The 24,692-nt window shown below is 44.9% G+C and overlaps 1 protein-coding gene and 1 long non-coding RNA gene across 9 annotated transcripts in view; one reads left to right on the top strand and one right to left on the bottom strand.

Annotated features, from left to right (window-relative positions):
- CHN1 (chimerin 1) overlaps positions 1-3,418 on the top strand; it is a 176,367-nt gene extending 172,949 nt beyond the window's left edge. For all 7 annotated transcript variants that reach the window (XM_019922598.3, XM_073807549.1, XM_073807550.1 and 4 more), the window contains 2 exons: positions 1,105-1,210; positions 2,629-3,418. In XM_019922598.3, the coding sequence (XP_019778157.1) occupies positions 1,105-1,210; positions 2,629-2,800 (278 nt within the window). In that variant the 3' untranslated portion in view covers positions 2,801-3,418. The remainder of the gene's footprint in view (positions 1-1,104; positions 1,211-2,628) is intronic.
- Positions 1-24,692, bottom strand: part of LOC109547850 (uncharacterized) — a 134,507-nt gene that overhangs the window by 52,401 nt on the left and 57,414 nt on the right. The window lies entirely within an intron of this gene.

The raw sequence follows: 24,692 nt of genomic DNA on the forward strand, positions 1-24,692 counted from the left end.
TATCAGTTTTCACCTGACTCCAGTACATTGCCGTTGAGTTGGTTTGTTTTATAAATTAGAAAGAGTAGGATTCTTGGTCTTGTGTCTAAAATGTTGTATTCTGGTCAGATATGGCCTTCCAGCATCTCAGGGCTGCTAACCAACACTTAAAGGCAATTGCCCTGAAGCCCAGCGTTTAAAGGCACCCCATCTTCTTGACGTTTGGGTAGAAGCAGGAATGTGCTATGGTCCTCTTTTTGAGAGCATGAAATTCCGAAGATGTCTATTGTTTCTGAATATGTAAGTGATTGATGAATTAAACGCAGTCTGTGACCTCAAAGGAATGTGGTTTTTTGGCCAAAACAGAACTAAAATATCCAAATGAAGATTGTCCCCCTCAAAGTTACACCTTTGTAAGAGTCACATTTATTTCAGGGGTCCTGTTGTCACTCAGAACGTTTGGAATTACCTTCAAAGTCTGTACTGCATTCTTCTGAATATCTTAAGTAGAAGAATTGTGCTTTGAGCGTAGAATTGACTTTTTTATATAACAAAATAATTTAAAACTAAGTCTAATGAATAAAGGAAGTAAATATGGATGATGCATTTCTTGGTCTACAAAGAAAAAAGCATGAATATCAATTAATAAAACTTTGGCAGGGGTTGCAGTGGGCACTGGGCTAGCATCGCTTGTATACCATTGCTGAAAGGAGATTTTCAAGATATTCTGAACAGTGCAACATATGTCTGTAATATTCTAAGATGACCTTATTTGAATATATGTTTTTATCCTTGCATATGTTATTATGTGTCTGAATTTTTTATAGTTACATCCTATACATCCAATATCCAATTTTCATATTTATCAGACTTTAGGACCCTCAAGTGAAAACACTAGGTGCTCTCCCCAAAAGTCCAAGTAAATGATATTGCCACATTGACACTAAACTTTTGGAAATCTGAGACTTGAACCTTAAAAATACTTTCCAAAGCTGTGGGCGAGGGCCTGTGAGAAAGCACTTCTTGTCAGTTTTAGAAGATCACCACAAGAATAGAATGAAACGGGCCTTTTGTACCAGTTGTCTATTAAAGTTTCTCTCCTTGGTGTTCATCTTGCTACCGTAGAAATTATGGACCCCGATGAGCAATTAGAAACCCTTCATGAAGCACTGAAACTGCTGCCGCCCGCTCACTGCGAAACCCTCCGGTATCTCATGGCGCATCTAAAGAGGCAAGTTCCCAACTCGGACGTTTATACTTGTACCACATCCAAATGTTAAGAATCAAATGAAAGCAAAGGTGAAAGAAAGGACAAATGATCTATTGAATGAATGAATAAATACATAGGTATCTTGTCTTCTTGTGTAAAATCGCACACATTGAGAAGGAATGCTAAAAAAAATGCACTACAATACTGAGTGCAGACTTGACACCAACATAAATGTATCCGCAGTTCAAATATATGTTCCAAATATGTTAGAAATACCAATATTCTGCCAAGGACATGCATTAATTTTTGTGGAAAGGGAAAAGTTTGCAGCTGTAAAGACACTAGCGTTAGTAATAATAAAGCAACTTGCAAGGAAGCTCACTTATGTCTTGCTCCAAAATAGGCACTTCAGACTTGGCATTTTAGATTATTGAATTAATGTTGCCAATATTGAAACCTGCTGTAAAAAGTGATGGAGTAAAATAAGGAGTAAAGAGAAGAATGGAAAATAAAATATTTCAGTTACTTCCGGTTGAATGTTTTAAAGTGATTGACGGTGATACAGCTTTATTTCCCCGCTTGGTCACCCTCCATCTCTCCCAGTTGAAGCAAAGTTTTTAAAATTATATGACCAAGTTTTAGTGGCTTTAGGATTTCCAACTATAGTACCAAACAGAAACCAAAAAACCCAGCAGAACTTGACATCTATTTTGTATGCCTTTAGGTGTGAGTTACCCAGAAGTGAATATTTAACTCACGGTGCTTGTAAGGATTTACATGGTTTCCCTCCTTAAAAGCACCATGAGTTAAAACTTTTTTTCACATGCTTCACTTGTAAATTCAAGTTTGCTGTGTATGTGGATGCAGTTAAGAACTCCACACTAAAACAAAGGAATAACTCTCAAATTATAGTCTCTGTGCCTTTTCTGTAGCAGTAAAAAGAATATAAATACACTCCCTGACGAGGTTGCTTAGCTTGAGCCATTTCCTATTAATATGGCTACCACTCTCTCCCTAACTACTCAATAAACCATTCAACTTGGCAAAAATGCTCTATAGGAAACAAGCTCTCGCCAAAGTGGAGGGAGAGCTGATGGAATTATCAAGATGACCCTGTCCCTTCTCTGTTTACAAACACACCCCTGCAGCTCTAGGCTGTGGCAGGCGAATCCACAAATAGAACTGACCCCACACAGGCCAGCACATCAACTCAGGCTTCAGCTCCAGTGATCACCAGACGTTTAAATTATTTACTAACATCATTTACGTTAAGGAAAGTCAGTACTTTGAAGTTAAGGAGAAGTGCAGAGAAATAACCTAGCGAAAGAGCTGATCAGTGGGCACAAACCTTTACTGTGAATCTTTTGTTATAGTGCTTCAGCACGCCAAAGACCCCCGTAGCCTACGTGAAGTCACCCTCCCTTCCTTGTATTTTTCAGAGTGACCCTTCACGAAAAGGAGAATCTGATGAATGCAGAGAACCTTGGGATTGTTTTCGGCCCAACCCTCATGAGATCTCCCGAACTAGACGCCATGGCTGCCCTGAACGATATACGATATCAGAGACTGGTGGTGGAGCTGCTTATCAAAAATGAAGACATTTTATTTTAAATTTTTAGTTTGAAGGAAAAAAGAAATGTTTTACTGATGAAGGAATGTTTTATAGTAATTTAATTGGCTCTTATAGCTGAATTATTTCTTGGTTAGAAGTTTGGGCATATAACCAGATTAAAATGAAGGAACTTCCCATTGTTTTCATAGCACTGCTCCGCTGTCCTTGTAAAACAGTGAACACATGCTTTCCAGTTCTAGTAGTCCTGGGTGTTTATCACGTTAAGAGAAACTCAAGCTAGTGCATGATTAGCCCCCTGTTTGGCAAGGGAACCCCACACAAAGGAGACACCAAGCCTGCACCACCCCTTCGTCCTGGGTCGCCTGTGGTTGTAGTCCAGCATGTTTCACAGAGTAACTCTGTCGTGACTTTGCTTTTGGGTCCTGCGTCACTGGTTTCTGATGCTTCCATAAACATGCACACAAATGGAGAAACCAGCACCTCTGGCTGCCGCATCACCATAGACTATAACATATGCCTGCTTTTCTCAAATGCTTTATTTCTGGTTTCTCTTAGTTCTTCTCTAGCATAGTACTTTCTTTCCAGCAAAAGCAAAATGTGTTTTCAGATTTGTTACTTTAGTAAATTATCTCTACCAATAAAAAAAGTACAACGCAGAGCGTTTTCTGTTAAATTATTATTGGTTTTCAGTTGTAATTTTGTGTTTTTATCTGGCATGCAGTTATTAATTTATTAAATTTGGCTTTCAGAAATCAAAAATATTGATAGCTCACTTTTTTCTCATGACTGAGAGTATTTGGAAAAATGTGTTTGGCCATTTATTTAATACTGAGTACACCCTCTCACCTCTTTTGTTTACTGTTGAAAGTTTTGCGTTGAGCTCCTAAAAAAATAATTTTAAACTGCTTAGAAATAGAATACCCGTTCATTGAATTTATTTTTCTTCTTGCATACTCTGGCAAAAATCTAGAATATTTTCTCAACTTTTTGGGGCAGTGGGGAGCGCAGGCGGGAGTTCCTTCTAGAGCCATCAGAAAAAGAAAAAGGGCTAACTAAAAAGAATTACTTTTAACGCTCGTGTTAAACTAAGCAACTAAGCCCGTGTGCCACAACTATTGAGCCTGCACTCTAGAGCCTGCAAGCCACAACTACTGAGCCCACATGCCACAACTACTGAAGCCTGCGCGCCTAGAGCCCGTGCTCCGCAACAAGAGAAGCCACTGCAGTGAGAAGCCTGTGCACCACAACAAAGAATAGCCCCGGCTCGAAGCAACTAAAGAAAGCCCGCATGCAGCAACGAAGACCCAACACAGCCAAAAATAAATAAATAAAATAGGTAAATTTATTTGGGGAAAAAAAACTGAAAAAGTAATACAAGACACATTTCCATGTTTGCCATTTCGATCCTTAGTGCTTTCAAGACTGTCTCAAAGGGCTTCCCTGGTGGCACAGTAGTTGAGAGTCCGCCTGCCGATGCAGGGGACGCGAGTCCATGCCCCAGTCCGGGAAGATCCCACATGCCGCGGAGCGGCTGGGCCCGTGAGCCATGGCCGCTGAGCCTGCGCGTCCGGAGCCTGTGCTCCGCAACAGGAGAGGCCACAGCAGCAAAAGGCCTGCGTGCCGCAGAAAAAAAAAAAAAAGACTGTCTCAAAGATAACGGAAACTGACAGAAATATGGAGTTTTTCCATATTTTTACCCTTAGGCTATAGTAGGAAGTTGATCGTATGTTTTATTAATGTCTATATTCAGAAAACTGTGGTGGTGCAGTTCATTACAGCTATCTCCTCAACCACAGTCACCTATATGAAAAATGTCACTGCACTAAGCAACATGGGATATATAAATTAATAAAGTACAGAGATTTGTTTTATATAATATAGACATTTTCTTTAAAATGGAGGTCACTGAAAAGCACTAAACACTAAGGGGATGCTTTTGACTCATGAAACACATTTGTCAGGGAAATCTGATCACATGGGTCTATCCCTGGGTTAGGTACATCTGTTGAACTACTGCTACGTGCTCAGGACTGAAGTTCATTTTGTACAAAGTCCTTTTGAAGGAGAATTCAGTTGCCTTGTTAGAATATAATCACCCTAATTTCTTCCTGAAACTAACAGATACGGTTTTTAGAGCAGCTACTTACTGGAATTACAGGTGTATCTGTATTACAGGAGCAGTGCCTGAGCATAGTACATAAGCAGCAGATGTTCAGATAAAATTCCGAGTAAATCTTCAGACAAGGTTACTATTTACCAGGTTTGTGAACAAGTGCACTGGGCATGTTTTTAAACAGATGGATGTGTAGTTCATTCACCCAGGACGTGCGGATACAAATCACAGCTACGTCATCTGTGAGCACCTTTGGACTGGCGGGTGACACTTCTTGAAATGAAGGGACATTTTTCAGTCACTTAGGGAGGCTCTTACTCAATAATTTACCAGAGTCTTTTATACATATCTTTCTAAGACTACTTGGAGATTTCTCAAATCGTGACCTTTTATAAAATGAGGCAGAGGCTTCAACTTCTATCCCATCAGGAGCGGGAGAAGGGACCAGAGAGCCGCTCCACCATCACCCACAGATTGGGCAGCACTGCCCATCCTCCGCCCTGACGCAAAGTCCATTTCTTCTCAACTCTCTGTATGTAGTTTTAAGGAAATTACTGAGAAATGGAAGATTTTCCCTTCTCTACATTCTTTGTTAGTTTTTAATGCCAGTTATACCAGCTGGCCAGAGGAAGTAGTTCTTCACTGAATCGAGATGAAAAACGTGTCCCTAAGTGGAAGAATGGGTATTTATCAAAATGTTTCTGGTCACTTAATGAGCTCAAATAGAAGGCCTCTGAATAAATTAGGTTCAGGGCTCCAACACTGTTCATTTTTAACAAAATATTTTAGAGTTTATAGTCCCAAACCTGATTATGTATTATTGGTGAGTCCACCTAAAAAGCCAAAAGTGTTTTTGCTTTTAATGCACCTTGGAAAAGCAGAATACTCCAAACTCTTCTCCCAACTATATATTTTTGTCGTTGGGAGGATAACTTCTTATGGAACTCTTAAAGCGTCTTAACTTCATGTGCCTGTAGCAACTGTACCGCATTCATTTGTCTCCTAGTGTTAAGTGGGAGGCATTACTCTTATGAGCGGGAGTAGCCATGCTCTTTGCATACATCATTACCGCACATCACACCTCCAGTGGACACTGGGCGGCTCTGACCCTTGATCGGCACGCGTTGTGTGAGGATATAGAAGGCTGAGAGTAGTATAGCGTTGTCAGGGATCGGCCAGCGTCTCCAATTTTTAGCAATCTAGTTCTCACTTGCATTCTCTCAACAAGTGAAGCCCAGACCTGCATCCCGATATATCCGCACGCCTCATTCCACACCCATTTCCTGCCTGCTCCCTCCCCACAGGCCAGGCACTGTGCTAGCCTGGGAACAAGGTCAGCTCCAGTTCTCAAGGAACTTACCAGATCATTTTGGCCTAGGGAAATTTGAATCCTGTCCTTTTCCTCACTGTCTTATTTCCTATGGGCCTCGGCACTAGCTGCCTATCCCTGTGAAGAGGGTGTGCAGTCTGGAATGGGACAACAGAGCATGAAAGGGCCCTGTCATGCCATCCTCTGCTGTGGATTCACTAGCCTCTAATTCCCCTGCATCACACAGAGCTCGGCAATGATGGTATCAGTCTACTGCAGCTGAGTGCACTTAGCTCATTTTGGCCAATTCCATGCACAGCTGGCAGTCTTTCTGGAAAAAGCTGTCTCAACCTGACAGCTCAGAGTCACCATTTATCTAAAACAGACTGTGACAGCCCTAGCATTTCCCAAATAGTAATGAAGGGAAAAAACTGAAGTTTTCTCTAAATTTTGTATAGTCAAGGACTTAGGTTATAACTAGTATACCAAATCCTATTTAAGACCAATTAGCAATTTTACTAGAAAAGGTTGTATTAATAATGCTATTATAGATTCAAATATTTGTTGCTTTCAACACATTCTTCCACCTTATCAAAGTCATTGGGGCCTCTCAGCAAATGCTTAAATACCTTTTAAAGTAAAATTATTTCACCAGTCTGGCATATCACACAGGCATCTCGCATCAATTGATATTTCATGTGTTGAAACCAAAAATCAAGAAAGAGCTAAGCTAAAAATATGATTCATTCATCAACACACAGTGTAAGGAAACTCCTGGTTTATGAAGTTTTTTTGTTCTTTGCTGAAGAGAGACTATTTTAATATAGTCAGTAATAGCATATTTGACAATGTAAATTTTTTCCATTATTGCTTATTCCACAGGATAGCACAAAACAAGAAGTATAAGCATGTTGCTGACCGAGTTTTTGGAGCTCTGAAAGTGTTAGGGTGTTTATTATTGTTCAGATACAGTCACGATTAATTGTAGCAGGTAACGTCAGCATGTGAAGCAAGATGCATTTCTAGTTCTGAAACATAACTACTTAACCGCCCATGTCACTGTGGTAACACAAAAAGCAGAGGAGGTAATGTTTAGAGATTAAAATGAAGAATATTAGCAAGAAGGGCCCTCCAGAGGTAAAATGTTGTAAACTTGGAATGTTCTGAAAACAGAAAAATCTTTTGATTTTCACTGTACCAATCTCAGACCAGTGAGTTTCCTCTGATGTGTCTGTAGGTAAAATGTGGCCACAGGCTGGGGCTTGTCTGTGCAAAAAATCAAGGCCTGGCCCGATATTTGGATGCCTCTCCCTAGGAATGAACATTTCCCTAAGACAGTTTTTATTCTTACCAAAGAAAATTCATAGTTTTGAGGAATAATTTGCTCAAGTTTTTTTTTAAATAGTATCCAAACTATATGAGAGAGGAGATGATATGGGCATACAGAGATTAAGTTCAACTACATCAGTGCCAGCTCTGTCCCAAGATTCTAGGAACACTGTGACATCGAAAACATGGGAGGGAGTAAAAATGTAGAGCTTTAGAATGCACTTAAACTTGTTATCATCTTAAAACAGACGTATAAGTTGTTTTATGTAAGCCTCATGGTAACTACAAAGCAAAAACCTATAGTAAATACACAAAAGAGAAAGGAATCTAATCATACCACTGCAGAAAATCATCCAGTCACAGAGGAAGAGAGCAGGAGTAGAAGAAAGGAACAGAGGAAATAAAAAACAGCCAGAAAACAATTAACAAAATGGCAATAAGTACAGAATTATCAAAAATTACTTCAAATGTAAATGGACTAACTTCTCCAATCAACAGTCATAAAGTGGCTGAATGGATAAAAAAATTCAAGACCCACCTATATGCTGCCTACAAGTGACTCACTTCAGAAGTAAGGATACACACAGGCTGAAAACGAAGGGATGGAAAAAGATATTCCATGCAAATAGAAACCAAAAGAAAGCTGGGATAGCTATAGTTATATCAGACAAAATAGACTTTAAGTCAAAGACTATAATAAGAAACAAAGCCATTACATAACAGTAAAGGGGTCAGTCTAACCAGAGGATATAACATTTATAAATATTTATGCCCCTAATCTAAGAGCACCTAAATATATAAAGCAAATTTTAACAGGCCTGAAGGGAGAATAGCAATACAATAATAGGAGGGGACTTTAATTCATCAGTGGATAGATTCCAGACAAAATCCATAAGGAAACATGGGCCTTAACGACCCGTTAGACCAGACAGACTTAACAGACATGTATAGAACATTTCACCCAAAAGCAACAGAATACATATTCTTCTCAAGCACACATGGAACATTCTCCAGGATATGTTAAGCCACAAAACAAGTCAATACATTTAAGAAGACAAATCATATCAAGCATCTTTTCTGACCACAATGGTATAAAACTAGAAATCAATTATAAGAAGAAAACTGGAAAATACACAAATATGGCGAAACAAAACAACATGCTACTGAACAACCAATGGGTCAAAGGAGAAATCAAAAGTGAAGTTTTAAAAATACCTTGGGGCAAACAAAAATGGAAATACAACATACCAGAATTCATGGGGTGCGCCGTGATTCTAGGAAGCGAAGAAGTGGAGGAGATGCACGAGGAGATGGCATTAAATGTAGTCATAAATGTAAGGGCTCCAGGCCCTCAGACCGCTGGTGGCCTGCTTCTCTGACTCTGCCCTGCTTTAGCCCATGCAATGGTTTTCAAACTTTAGCGTCTTTCAGAGTTACCTGGAGAACTTGATAAAGGCCTTACCGCCAGAGGTTCCGAATTAGGAGCTCTGGGGTGGGGCCCCATAATTTGCATTTCTAACAAGGCCCCAGGTGATACTGATGCTGCTGGTCCCAGGATCACCCTTTGAGAACCACTGGCTCAGTGCTTCTCAGACCTGGCTACACATTAGAGTCACCTGAGGCCCTACTACAGGCCAATTAAATGAAACCCTCTGTGCGCAATCACTTCTCAAGTGATGCTAATGGGTTCCTGGTGTGCAGACTGTTGCGTTTCCTGTTGGTATGTTAAAACGCGCCTGGGATTTGTTTTAATCAGGTATGGTAAGACACACAGACATGGAAATGATGATCCCTAGGAACAGGGGCCATGCAGGGCCACATGGGGATGGACCAGGGTCCGTCAGGAGCAGTAGGGAGACAGCAGAGCATGGCCCAGAGTCTTTATCGGGGTTCTCTTGGGAAGGAGCAAACAAGGCAGCGTGGGTTCCCTGAGTTGGTTTAGGTTGGATAGTTTGAATAATTTCTATGGGCTCTGGACTATAGGGGTGGTCCCTGGTTGTCCAGGACCTGACACTAGGGTGATTAAGGCAGGGGAAATATGGGCTTGGTCTGTGAGAGTTTAATAAAGGAGATAGTTGGGGATGTGGGCTCTGGATTGGTTGGTTTGCACATCAAACGTGCAACTTTCCTAAGAGTCCTTTGCAATCTCTAGGAGTCAGCTAACCCTGGGTCAGCCGGTCTCTCCAGGATGAAGGCCTCAAATGCCAGAACATCAAGAATACAGAAAATTGGGCTTCCCTGGTGGCGCAGTGGTTGAGAGTCTGCCTGCTGATGCAGGGGACACGGGTTCGTGTCCCAGTCCGGGAAAATCCCACATGCCGCGGGGCGGCTGGGCCCGTGAGCCATGGCCGCTGAGCCTGCGCATCTGGAGCCTGTGCTCCGCAACGGGAGAGGCCACAACAATGAGAGGCCCGCGTACCGCAAACAAACAAAAAAAAACAGAAAATAAGAAAGAATAGTCCAACATATAGTTGGCTTCATGTGCTCTCCTTCAGAGTCTCACCTCCTAGTTTCTGACCTAAGACTGATTCTGTCCTCAATATTTTTCTTACTCAAATTTTGTTCAGAATCGCATAGCCTAACCTAAATTAGATATTAAGTCAGAAGGAGAAGATGGGTTCTAACAGGAACCATATTAAACCACTTTAAGAAGGAGTCCATATTTCTCAGACCACATTTGATGAGACTAACATTCCACAAAATACAAATTGTTCTCAGAACTACGACAACCTGCACCAACCTCACAGAGGTAGAAGGCCTAAGAGCTTGTGTCAACATGACTTAGCTCTTTGTTCCAAGAGACCTTTGCCTGAGGAAGATAAGTCTTTGCTTCGGGGAATTCCTGCAGATCACTTTACCCGAGACAACGGACTCCTCACCTGGGCAAACAGCTTGCTTATCAAACCACAGCCTACCTCTCAAGACCCTTGCTATGTTCACCAGGCTTAAATGACTCTATTCCCCCACCTTGAAATACACATCTTAAACACTCGAGCCCAGACCCCCAAAACCCTGCAAAGCCCCCCTCTGACATCCCCCTTCTGTAACACTGCTCGGCTGCCGTGGTGCCCTGCTTCCTGCCTTCAATTCCAGTTAGCTTAGTTTGGTTTTATTAGCAGCCAAGGCAGTCTGATAATACACTGGGGAGCTCAACAGTTATTTCAAGAGTAAAGGGCCATACTATATGGTTGACCCTTGAACAACAGGGATCTGGACTGTGCAGGTCCACTTCAATAAATACTTACTACAGGATTCGCGGTTGGTTGAATCAGCAGAAGCAGAACCATGAAAATGGAGGAAGCGCAGATACAGCCACCTATGAGTTACGCTCAAATTTTCGACTGTGCCAGAGAGTTGGTGCCCCCAATCTCCGCATTGTTCAAGCAACAACGCCACCTTTATTAAGACTGCAATCATGGGGTTTCCCTGGTGGCGCGGTGGTTGGGAGTCCGCCTGCCAATGCAGGAGACACGGGTTTGAGCCCTGGTCTGGGAAGATCCCACATGCCGTGGAGCAACTAAGCCCGTGCGCCACAACTGCTGAGTCTGCGCTCTAGAGCCCGCGAGCCACAGCTGCAGGGCCTGTGCGCCTGGAGCCCGTGTTCCGCAATGGGAGAGGCCACCGCAATGAGAAACCACCGCAACAAAGAGTAGCCCCGGCTCGCCACAGCTAGAAAAAGCCCGCGCGCAGCAACGAAGACCCAAGGCAGCCAAGAATAAATAAAGATTGCAATCACGTTAGCATAATAAGGAGTCTGAAAAGATTTGCCTTAAAAAAAAAAAAAAACGAGATCAAGTGAACTGGCAACTTGTACATGGAAATCCTTGTTTTTCTACAAACTTACTAACCTCTTTAAGAACATTTTCTCCCTTAACATCTGTTTTCAAAACATTGATTTAGGTAAAGTCATGAATGATTGGAGAGAAATTAAGAACTACTAGGCACGTATCAATAATATATAACTCTGACATCTTGAAGCTGCTGGTGAGGGAGCTGACACCAGGCTTCCCTGCCTGGAAGCGTCCTCACCCACCATCAGCACCTCGGTGCTGGGCTGGCTGCCAGGTGAGGGTAGTTGGCACATTATGAATGGTTTCTACATGATTAGTGAGGGAGGGTTCACTGGCATCCACCAGCCTGTCTACAGAGGACCGTTCCCTGAGGCCCGTGAATAAGGCATCCATCCACTTAAAGCAGGAGGAACCAGGATGCCCTCTGGCTTTGGATTCCCAAAGCCACTTGACTTTGCACAGAATGAGCCTCAGTGAATGCTCACCAGGTAACAACAATTCCTCTTCCCGGGTGGCACTGCTGAAAGATCAGAGGAGACCCCCCCCCCCCACCGAGTCCCTTCACAGCCTCCTCAGAGGTGGGAGGAGAAATCAGTCAGGGCAGCTCACTTCCCCACTGTTTCTGCTCTGAAAACACCCTGGTTTTGTCCCAGATCGAGGAGGAGAAATTAACACATTATCAGAGAATTCTGGGATCCGATGCATTGTCTGTGAAACAGGTGGCCAAGCCAAAAGGACGATGGCCTCACACAATCAAGGTTATTCAAATTACCAGTGGGCATTTTTGCCAGTGTGTTCCTTGATATGTCCTCATTAAAAATTAATCACCATTAATATTAATTACAGTGATTAAAAGGAAACATCTGTGAAGACAGACTTGGATCCTTATAGCTCTGGCTGGGTGTAGCAAGATAAAACAGAGCTGCCAAAGGGAAGAAGCTTCATCTTGTAAAGAAAGAAAGAAAGGGAGGGGTGGGGAGGGGAGGAAAAGCCAGGCGTTACCTAAAAATGCTTGGGCTAGGCGTCGGGCCTGGATGCCGGAGACACTGATCCTCTCTCCCTCTTTCTCCCCGCTTCTCTCTCCCCTCCATGCTTTTTCTTTGTCTTGCTGCTCACTTCTATTTGATAGCTATCTGTCTACAGAGGAAAGCCAGAGCTTTTCACTCTGCAAAATCAGATTCTTTTCCCTTCTAAGTTATTACAAAATATTGAGTATAGCTCCCTGTGCTATACGGTAGGTCTGGTTCGTTATCTATTTTATATATAGCAGTGTGTTCATGTTAATACAGCAAAGTTATTCAGTTATACTTTTTGTTTTTCAGATTCTCCTTCTGCAAAGTCCATACCACTCCATGTCTACTGAGCTGAATATGGGTTATGTCAAAGATTTTTTTCTTGCCTACACCCCATAAACCACTGTTCTTTCTTCTTTTTCCAGCTTTATGGGGGGGGAAGCAAAGGGTTTGGTGGAAGGTCACTCTGAGCGGGGAGCTGGGGACATTGCGCGAGGAATACCTGCCGAGTGCCCGCCTCTGTGGCCGGTGTTGCGGAGCCTCAGGGAAGGCCCAGCAGAGGACTAGCCCGGCCCAGCTTTAGCCTAAGATGCAGAGAAACTCTGCCTGTTAGGAAGCACTTCCCCCTCCCCTACTTTGTACTTTCTCAAAGGCAAGGGAAAGTAGTAAAGGAAAAACAAACAAACAAACAAAAAAATCCTGTGATCCACCAACAACATGAACAGTTGCTTTCTTTCATGTATGTCTTCCTTATACTGGAAGTCTGACCCAATCAAATATAACCCAAAGGGCAAACATACCAAGTCGGTTCTCAGAGGGCCCGAAGCTTTCTGCAATTTTGTGGGGAAAGAGACTCCAGGCCTGGAATCTCAAAACTCGCTGATTATAAAAACTGAGAGATGAGGGGGATGCTGGCCAGGAAGGGGCTGGGGACCCTGAAACATCAAAATCGCAGGCTTTCATTTCTACCCACAACCCCCTGCAAAGGTTTCCTTGTGTCAGCAGGGAAGGGTGACTGTGGGGGAAGACAGGCCCCCGGCTACCCCCCTGAGGAAGGGGAAGGTGGCCTTATCATAGGTCAGCCATTGCGAAATGCTATTTGAAAATGGTACTGAGAACATACATTTGAAAAAAGTACTTGTTCTGAAACATCAAAGGGAAGATGACATGGAGACCCTATAAAGGGGTCATGATTTCTGTTCAAGGGAATAAAGCATGAAGGATCTAATTATCAGCTGAGTCTTACTGAATGTGGGACTCGCAGTTCCTGTGATTACCAAGGGGCTGATTTTCCAGTCAGCAGCACACCCCTCATCCCCACGCTCCAAACCCCTGAGTAGGCTGCAAGGGCCTTGCGTTTCCACAGGGTGATAGCTTCCCCCAGAGTTCTCTGTCTCTTAATGACTTCCAAGAAGAGCTGGTCCCTGCCCCAAGTTAGATGGGTCTCTGGGAATGTCCCTTACAGATTAGAACAAGCCCTCACCAGCAATCCTGGAGGCGTGGAGCTACCGCAGTGGGTGGTATCATTTGGGCCCCATGTGTTTGACAGGAGGGGCTTGAAGAGCTGAGGCTTACAAATGGGTGGGTGACCTGGCAGAGATGCGTGGTCACGGTGGAATGTGGTTGCCATGGGGATGTGAGGTTTTCTGCTCAAGCAGTCTGAGAAGCAAAATTTCCATTGGGTATATGTAAACACGTTGCAGCATCTTTAAATTTATTTTCCTTTTCAAGTAGCGTCCAGGGTGGGCTCACACAATAAAAGAAAAAAAATTTTTTTAACATCTTTGAGTATAGTTGCTTCACAATGTTGTTAGTTTCTGCTGGATAACATAGTGAACCACCTATATGCATACGTATATCCCCATATCTCCTCCCTCTTGTGTCTCCCTCCCACCCTCCTTATCCCACCCCTCTAGGTGGTCGCAAAGCACCAAGTTGATCCCCCTGTGCTATGCAGCTGCTTCCCACTAGCTATCTATTTTACATTTGGTAGTGTATATACGTCAATGTTACTCTCTCACTTCGTCCCAGCTTACCCTTCCCCCTCCCCGTGTCCTCAAGTCCATTCTCTACGTCTGTGTCTTTAGTCCTGTCCTGCCCCTAGGTTCATCAGAACCATTTTTTTTTCAGATTCCATATATATATGTTAGCATACGGTATTTGTTTTCCTCTTTCTGACTTACTTCACTCTGTATGACAGATTCTAGGTCCATCCACCTCACTACAAATAACTCAATTTTGTTTCTTTTTATGGCTGAGTAATATTCCACTGTATATATGTGCCACATCTTTACCATTCATCTGTCAATGGACACTTAGGTTGCTTCCATGTCCTGGCTATTGTAAATAGTGCTGCAATGAACATTGTGGTACATGACTCTTTTTGAATTATGGTTTTCTCAGGGTATATGCTCAGCATTGCTGGGATTGCTGGGTCATATGGTAGTTCTATTTTTAGTTTTAAAGGAACCTCCATACTGTTCTCCATAGTGGCTGTATCAATTTACATTCCCACCAACAGTGCAAGAGGGTTCCCTTTTCTCTACACCCTCTCCAGCATTTATCGTTTGTAGATTTTTTGATGATGGCTATTCTGACCGGTGTGACACCTCACTGTCCTTCTATTTATCCTTCTATTTGTTAATGTGGTGTGTCACATTGATTGATTGGCGCATACTGAAGAATCCTTGCCTTTCTGGCAAGGACCCCACTTGATCATGGTGTATGATCCGTTTAATGTGCTGTTGGATTCTGTTTGCTAGTATTTTGTTGAGGATTTTTGCATCTATGTTCATCAGAGATATTGGCCTGTGGTTTTCTTTTTTTGTGACATCTTTGTCTGGTTTTGGTATCAGGGTGATGGTGGCCTCATATAATGAGTTTGGGAGTGTTCCTCCCTCTGCTATATTTTGGAAGAGTTTGAGAAGGATAGGTGTTAGCTCTTCTTTAAATGTTTGATAGAATTGACCTGTGAAGCCATCTGGTCCTGGGCTTTTGTTTGATGGAAGATTTTTTTTTCTTTCTTTCCTTCTTTCTGGCTGTGTTGGGTCTTCGTTTCTGTGCGAGGGCTTTCTCTAGTTGCGGTGAGCGGGGGCCACTCTTCATCATGGTGTGTGGGCCTCTCACTGTCGCGGCTTCTCTCGTTGTGGAGCACAGGCTCCAGACGCACAGGCTCAGTAGTTGTGGCTCATGGGCCCAGTTGCTCTGTGGCACGTGGGATCTTCCCAGACCAGGGCTCGAACCCGTGTCCCCTGCATTGGCAGGCAGATTCTCAACCACTGTGCCACCAGGGAAGCCCCCTGTTGGAAGATTTTTAATCACAGTTTCAATGTCAGTGCTTGTGATTGGTCTGTTTATATTTTCTATTCCTTCCTGGTTCAGTCTTGATGGTTGTGCTTTTCTAAGTATTTGTCCATTTCTTCCAGTTTGTCCATTTCATTGGCATATGGTTGTGTGTATTAATCTCTCATGATCCTTTGTATTTTTGCAGTGTCAGTTGTTACTTCTTTTTCATTTCTAATTCTGTTGATTTGAGTCTTCTCTCTTTTTTTCTTAAGTCTGGCTAATGGTTTATCAATTTTGTTTCTCTTCTCAAAGAACCAGCTTTTAGTTTCATTGATCTTTGGTATTCCTTCCTTCATTTCTTTTTCATTTATTTCTGATCTGATCTTTATGATTCTTTTCCTTTTGCTAACTTTGGGGGGGTTTTTGTTCTTCTAAAAGAAGAATTCTAAAAAGTACTTTTTCAAGGGATGGCTCCTTGGAGGGTAGCTGGGGTTGGCCTTTATTTAGGCATGAGTGCAGGAAGGAGAGAGCTGGGCTACTTTTCAAGAAATGGCCAAGTCTACCCAGTCACTGGTCATTTGGGTCATCTCTGATGTTGACGCGGCTACAGGAGGAGCTCCAGAAACCCACCAAGGACAGTGTTTTCTTCTCCTTCTTCAGCCTTCAACGAGGAAACTTTACCTTGTTTTCTGTCTTTCCTGCTATTCAGAAATGATTCCACAGCCCCGGTCTCTCTCCTCTACCTCAACATGCAGGAACAATTTTTTGAGCCTTTCTAAGTTGGCTGAGGTTGCTAATACAAATCACCACAAATGGGGCTTAAACAGCACACATTTATTTCGCACAATTCTAGAGGCTGGAAGTCCTAGATCAAGGTGCCAGCAGATCCAGTGTCTGGTGAAGTCCTGCTTCCTGGTTGACAGATGACTGCCCTCCTGTATCTGCACATAGCTAACAGCAGAGAGAGGAAGCAAGTTCTCCTGTCTCATCCTATAAGAGCATGAATCCCATTCATGCAGGTTTCATCCTCATGACCTAATTACCTCCCAAAGGTCCCACCTACTAATACCATCACACTGTTTGTTAGGATAACAACATATGAATTTAGGGGGACACATTCCATTCATAACAGCCCCTATAGGCTTTTCTCCAAGTGCATGGTAAAATATACATAACACAATTTACCACTTTAACCTTTTTTCTTTTTTTTTTTTTGGCGGTAGGCAGGCCTCTCGCTGTTGTGGCCTCTCCCGCTGCGGAGCACAGGCTCTGGACGCGCAGGCTCAGCAGCCATGGCTCACGGGCCCAGCCGCTCCGCGGCATGTGGGATCTTCCCGGACCGGGGCACGAACCCAGGTCCCCTGCATCGGCAGGCGGACTCTCAACCACTGCGCCACCAGGGAAGCCCACTTTAACCATTTTTAAGTGTACAATTCAGTGGCATTAAGAACATTCACAAGGTTGTGCAACCATCACCACTCTCTATTTCGAGAACTTTTTCCACCATGCCTAACAGAAATTTTCTACCCATTAAACGATGACACATAAGTGGAATCATACAGTATTTGTCCTTTTGTGTCTGCCTTGTTTCACTTAATGCAATCAAGGTTCATGTATGTTATGGCATGTATCAGTACTTCATTCCTTTTTTAAGGCTGAATTATATTCCGTTGTACGTATATTCCACACTTTGTCTATCCAGTCATCTACTGATCAACACTTGGGTTTTTTCCACATTTTGGCTATTGTGACTAATGCTGCCATGAACATGGCTTTACAAGGTATCTGTTTGAGTCTCTGTTTTCAATTATTTTGGGTATATATCCAGAAATAAAATTGCATATAGTAGCTCTATGTTTAACTTTTTGAAGAAGTGTCACGCTGTTTTCCAGTCCCTGTGGATTTTTTTTTTTTTTTTTTTGCGGTACGCGGGCCTCTCACTGTTGTGGCCTCTCCCGTTGCGGAGCACAGGCTCCGGACGCGCAGGCTCAGCGGCCATGGCTCACGGGCCCAGCCGCTCCACGGCATGTGGGGTCTTCCCGGACCGGGGCACGAACCTGTGTCCCCTGCATCGGCAGGCGGATTCTCAACCACTGCGCCACCAGGGAAGCCCCCCTGTGGACTTTTGATCAATGTGTTTCCTGGGGCAGATGAGAATTTTTTCCTTATGGCGTTTGGCAAAGAGCATCATTGTATTTATATTTTAATTCTCTCATATTCACTCACCTATTTTTCTCTCAGGGTTTCTACATGTCTTCTCAGTTCAATTCTCTTCTATTGATTGTTTAGACTATAATGTGCCTGGGGGCAGCAGAGTGATGATCTATTGATTGACTGACTGACCTAGACTAGCAATAAGGTGGGGATGTGGGGGAAATTCATCATCCTGGTGCTCTAAACCCTCCCGAGCCACCCCATCGCTCCAGCAATACTTGGCCTCCCCTACACACCCATGGGGACCTGGCCATCTGGTCAGGCAGGCCTCGTTGGCCTCCCCGACACTCCACAACTTCCTGCATCTTTCGTGACATCCTTTCCTTCGTCACAACACCCTCTCTCACTCCCCACCCTCCCCACACCCACTGCTGTCACCAGCCAACCCATCCTCGGGAGCAGCAGAAGCTGATGGTCAAGCCTTCACAGAGCTCCGTCTCCTAAGAATTGCCCTGGCGCTGGAAGTCGCTGTAGCCTGGTCTGGTGTTTTCACTGTTATTTATAATGTTTTGTCGTCTTCGAGGCAGCACATTCCCCACGCTGACTCCCAGCAGTATCTGGCACAAGGCTAAGCTCATAGAAGAACTTGGGGAATAAGAGCCTACTGATGTCTGACCCTGGTCAGAGACTTGGACAAACATGCTGCTTGAGGTCCTTGAAATAAAGGGAGCCTACAGGTAAAAAAAAAAAAAAAAGGCCATTTCTAGACGTGGAGGCTGGAAGATCCCTTTGCTACATTTTGCTTTTCCTTTTCTTCTTAGTATTTTTGTTGTGAAATATAACATATATTCAAAGAAGCACGTGAGATGGAATTGATGGGTTTAATGAATAATTGTAAAGCAAACATCCTTGTCACCAGCACCGAAGTTAAGAAGGAGAACATTGCCAGGCACCCTGGGAGCCCCCCTCCCACCCTGGGAAACCCTGGCTGATTCTAACTTCCCTTCCTCCAGGGGTAACCCTATCCCAACTTTTATAATAATTTTTCTTGACTTTTTTTCATATGTTCACCACTTTTATATGCAATCCCTAAAAAGATGGTTTAGTTTTGCTTGTTTTTGAATTCTGCATGAAAGGACTAAGGCTGTATACATTCTTGAATTTGCTCCGTTCGCTCAACTTTATGTCTGTGAGTTACATCCACGTCATTGCACCTATTTGTAGTTCGTTGATCTTTACAAATGTATAGCCTTCAACTGTACAAACATAGCTCGGTTTATTTAGGGCATGTATGCTATCAATGTTGATGGACGGTGGGTTGTTTCCAGTTTGGGGATCTTATGTAAAACACTCCAATGATCATCCTTATACATTTCCAGAAGCACAGCATTCACTGGTCACAGCGTCTGTATATCTTCCCCTCTACTGGATAATAAATGCCAGCCTGCTTTCCTAAGTGGTTGTCGTTCTCACTCTCAGCCCAGGTGAAAAAGTGTCTGCTGCTTCCCAGCTCCCCAATACTCAGAAAATGCTCTGCAAACCCGTATACAAGGAGCGCCTGCCTGGCTCTTCTATGGAGCTAAAAACATTTAACAGACGCATCCTTGACTTTGGCAACCTCCAAACCCAGGGACCCTTGGAGATCCCTCCACAGAAGCCCCTATGCCAATTTCAGGGTAACTGGGGTGAGAGAGACACCGCACAAGAATGAGACTCTTAGGGGCAGAGGGACCCGGGGGCTTGTAGCTGCCACCCTGGAGCTGTGAACCACAAGCCCTAGCCAGCTACAGACCCAGCCAGACGGGCATAAAACGTCGATCAAAGGCTCAGGATGCCACTGGCTGTGGGTTTTAAACAGAGCTCAGGTGTCACCTGCATCTCCCTCTTGGCTCCCTCCCTGCTGAGCTGCACACCTGCCATACTAGGGCTTCAGCAGGCAGCCTCAGTGTCACTAGAGAGCAGGGGTCCGAGGTCAGAGTCTTGCTTGGCCTTGCCTGCTGGGAGCGCTCACCTGGGCTCTGTGACCGGGGCTCACCCAGGAATAGAACAGAGATGCTCTTTTTAAAAAATGTACCTCATTATTACAAATTTCAAGTAACAGAGGTAAGTATGAAGAACACAAAGGCATTTGAAATTTCACCACCCAGAAGTAACCATCACAAATATTTGGTCAACACAATTCCAGATATCTTCCTGTGCAAATACACAGATGGAAGGATGGATGGATGGATGAATGAAAGATGGATGGGTGGGTAGGTGGGTGGATAAATGGATGGATGGGTGGATGGACAGGTAGATGGACACAGAAGTTATACATATAATTCTAGAAAAAATATCCTACTGTACATGTTACTTGAAAATAAAAATTCGTTCCTTCTCTTTACAAACTAATATTTGTGGCCTTCTTTCTTTAATCACAATAGTAAGCTATTCTCAGAGCAGAAACCTGCAAGTCACAGAACATGAAGAAAAAAATTCACCCGCATTCCACCACCAGAAGATTACTTTTTAACATATCTGCATACATGTGTCTATATAATACATATGATGTAACATTCGCCTACTTGTGATGTCTTCATCAAAACAGCATAACAAGGCACGGCTCTCACCCACCTCCCTTAGCCCACTTCTAGGTTTTTAGACTGCCCAGTGGCCAACCACCCTCTGGCAATGCTGGCTTCCAGGTCCCAAGCTGGGCCCACTCAAAATGACGCTCCCACCCAGGCAGGGCTCAGTAATAACCAAATATCACGCTTCCTAATAAGGAGCCCAGACAACCAAAGGATCAGCCCTTACTTGTTAATGGTGAGTGGCAATAGTTTGCTTCTCAGGTTGGCCAGAAACACCAGTACACACATGAAGCAAACCAAAGCCAAACCTGCCCATTACTTCTGGTGATAAGCAGTATAGAGATAGAGGTGCTTAGCCCCATCCACAGCAAAGACCAATGACAAGAATGTTTCCATAGTAGCTCACACTATAGCTAGACTGTTATCATCAGCGTTATAATTTTATAACCTGCATTGATGCTCTCAGAGTACAGACACTGCAGCTCAAAGCAAGACCAGATGTGGCAGGCCCTTGTACGGTTCCTGAAAAAACACAAGATGAGCCAAGTGGAGACCGAGTATCTCGTCTCCATAACTACAAGGCCTTGAACCAGATTTTAAAACAAACCATTTAGAAAATAGAAACAATAAATGAAATCCTGCTTAAGTCTGTCCCTAGAGCCGGCTGGGAGAGTTACTTCTCCCTGAGAAGTGAACTGGCCTCTGTGCCCCCTCCACCACCTCCACAGCCAACACGCAGCCCGAGGGGCATCTGGGCATGTTGTCCGGACCCAGGCTCTCGTGAGAGGCTTCAACAGGGCTTAGGAAAGCTGGAGCAAAGCTTTCTAGCTTCTTCCTCAAGCTACAGAGAGGTGGGGCTGCATCTTAGTGGCCACGAGGCCACGAGTTGATTATCCTGTCCCCAATCCCTTGTCGCTCACTCATTCCAATCTCCCTGGTGCCCCCTTGTTATCCAAGAGCCTCAGTGACCCCTATGCCCAGAGCACTTGCCACTGTGTACCCTCCCCCCTCCCCTTCACTAGCATTGAAATCTCTCACCCACCCCTCAGTAACCAGCTCTGCAGAGGGGATGGAGCTAGTCATTACCGTCCCCAGGCAGCAGGACTGTATTTCACCTGGGTCTGCAGGAAGCAATGCTATTCTCCAAAATCACGGCCCCCATCAGAAGCTACATGGCCCGGTTTGGTTGGTGGGGCTCTGCTTGGGGCGTGCTGGCTGTGGAGACCCTTGGATCCCACCGTGTCGGGGGCTACCTACTCCCTCCATCCTGATTTCAAGGAGATGGGGGAAGGGATAAAGAGAGGGGGCACCTCTCCTTCCTGTCTGGGCCCCTCTCTGTGGGTGCACAGAGCAAGCTCGCTGTGCTCAGCCCCGCAGCACCAGCTGGTGAGCTCGCCAGATCTTTCTCTATCCCCCATGCCACCTCCTCCTCTCACCTAAAATGGGAGGAGAGAGGGGGAGGAAATGCTGCCTCTTCCTCCTGTGCTGAATTTATCCCAACTGCAGACCGGCTGCAGAAGCTAGGGAGAAGATAAACAGAGAGTCTTGTACTCTTTCAAAACCTCCCAATGTTCTCCAGCCCACTCCGTTTCCTTCCTACCTGGCTGGGGGACGAGCTCTCCTGGCTCTGGCTCCATCCTGCAGCTAGAGACATCTCCTTGCTCGCGGAGCGTCTCCCCCTCCCCGTGGAAGCCGCAGACCCCAGCTGAAGCCCCCAGCTGAAGGTTTGTTCCACGTGCTGGGAGTTCTGACAGATGCTTAGCATTGTCTAATCAGTTCTCGCCTTTGCCTCGGCCGCTAGCTGGCCACTGGTTCCACCCTGCCCCCCTAAACTTTCTGCAGAGCAATGGCACATTTGATCTTGACCCACAACCCGCCCTCTCGCCCGATGCCATTTCTAAGGCGAAAAATAAAAATGACAACAGCCTGAGAAAGAGAAGGGAAGGGCATGGATATCCACCAAGTAGAATACTAGGCTTGGACCAGAGGTGATTGGGTGTAGGGACAGGAGAGGAACCTCCAGGGCTCAGGAGATGTCTCCTTTCGTCTTCATTAAAGCCCATTGACAATAAAAGTGGGAGATCCGGCATCAGAACTCAGGCGTACAAGCAACGCGATAAACATCTGTGAGGCACAGGCAAGTGGCCGGTCTTGACCGTTTGGGGCAGCTCTGGACTTGAGTGAGGAGCCAGAACGGTGGCAGGAGCCAGGAAGGAGCCCTGTGGCCGCGTTCTGGGGTCCTGTGTCTGCGGCCCGAAGTCAGCTGTTCAGCCACAGTGGCCGCGTCCAGTCCCAGTGCTGCCTGGGGGGCTGCGATGCCCCGATATCCCCAGCAGGGGGCGCAGTCATGGAAAGACTGGGGTTGGGAGTTGCTTTGCCTGTGGGCCTGTGACTGAACCCTCAGGCCTCTGTTTTTCCAAGCTCACTCTCCCACCTCCCTGTAACCCTGGACCATCCCGTCACCATTTAAGAGTCCTTTTCTGCCTTTTCTGCCATTTAAGAGTTGGCTTCCGTTGCTTACAGGTGAGAGTTCAAGCTGATTCCCCAGGTCTCTGATTCCAGAGACTTCCACCCTACTTCTTTCCAAATGTTCTCTGCTGCCAGAGGCCAGAGTAGACCCAACTCCACGGAGACAAACCCAGCACAGCACATGTCAAATAAAAAAGAGAAATCTGGTACCAGCCCTGCAGTCCTACCCTAATAGCCGGGCTTCCCCCACCCAGTGGGCTCTTCCCATCAATCGCTGGGTGGGAAAAAGAGGAGTGACCCGTCCCATGGGCAGTGGAGAGCGCCTGAAACGACCAGACCACCAATCAGGGTAAAGCATGACCTCCAGAGAGGCTCTGTGTCAGCCTCCTGCATGGCTGCTGGGCCAGTCGATTTGAGCCCAGCTGCTCTAGTCAGAAGCTTATTTCTAAATGGGAATTTGATTACTAGGAGCGAGGTGCCCGGAGTCTAGCGTGCCTCTTCCAGCTTATGATCCCACATGGCAATGATTAACGATCACCAGAGTCCCGTCATAATAAGGATTCCAAAACTAGGCAAGTATTTCCTTTGGTCTTGCCCTTTTGCATTAATATTTTTCTCTCTGCACATGCTCTTAGCACCTGCCTGCCGGCATTAGATATTTATTTAAACTGAGATAGGGGTGGGCCAGAGCATCCTTCCATGCCTTGAAATTATGTATTTGTTTCGTCTCTCAGGAGTCAGAACGTACGATTCCTTAGTCCTTGGGAGGAGGGTCAGATCACAAGAAACAAAGGGTTTCTTAAATCCATCCAGATTTGTGGGGAGGGACTTGTGGAGAGGACTGAGGGGCTGTGCTTGAATTAAGACCTAGATGACTCCTTTTGAATATCTCTGGCCTCACAGTAAAACTGTGGTGCTCCCAGACCCAGACGCCTTGAGCAGACAGAAGCCGGTCTCTGACTGTTAATCCCTGAAGACCGTGTAATTCACCCAAAAAGGGGGGCTCTGCGAGAACCCAGCCCCCTGTGGTCCCCGGATCCCACCTTCCTGAGGACAGGGATATGCGCCACCATTCCACGGGTCTGATTAGCTGTAGAACGTGCGATTTCCATGTTCCCAGGAGTCATCGGAGTTCACTGCTGCTAATTGGGTTTGTATGTGGCAGTGGTGACACTGAGAAAAGGTTTTGTAGCCAATTATGTTCTCCTAGAACACACAGGAAGGGGTTGTCCTGTCAACGCTGAGGGGTCTCTACCTTAATAAGCTGCCCCAGACAAAGGCACAAAAGGATATTATCATCCCTGAGTATTCATCTTCAATGGCTTCTGTTGAACAAGAAGTGGCGCTCTATCCGGGCACCTTGCAAGCTGGCTTTATGGCATTTTCAAATCACCCGCTTCCCACGGAACACATCTGAATGTGATCAGGTGCGTTACAGCCCCTTTCAAAAATCATCCCCGAGGAAATGAAGTGCACAAATGCTCTCTCTGTGGCCTGTTGACGAGGGCTTGGTGTAACTGCACCAAAGCCAGGAACTGTACACTTACAGTCCCCACCGTCCCCATAACCCAGACACGTGGTACACACCTGGTGGAAGAGGAATGGAATTCTTCCTGTAAGGTTTTTTCTGGCCCAGAACAAATCATTTTTCAAATGTTTTAACATCCTGAGTGTGGGTGGAAGCGATGCTTACTTATGTCTCATGGAAAAGATGACGTGTTTACAGAAGAATCTTCTAGCTGACTGGGTGGCTGCTGGAAAAGCCAGTAGTCACTCAGAGAAAACAACAAAGCCTTGGCTTTTTTTTTTTTTTTTTCTTTCCTTTGCTTGAGTCTTGGTGGGTCAACTTCTGCCACTTTTTTAGGATCCTGGGGGTTTGCAAACTTCTGCCCTGGAG

This window comes from Tursiops truncatus, chromosome 7 (assembly GCF_011762595.2).
Source record: "Tursiops truncatus isolate mTurTru1 chromosome 7, mTurTru1.mat.Y, whole genome shotgun sequence".
Taxonomy (NCBI): domain Eukaryota; kingdom Metazoa; phylum Chordata; class Mammalia; order Artiodactyla; family Delphinidae; genus Tursiops; species Tursiops truncatus.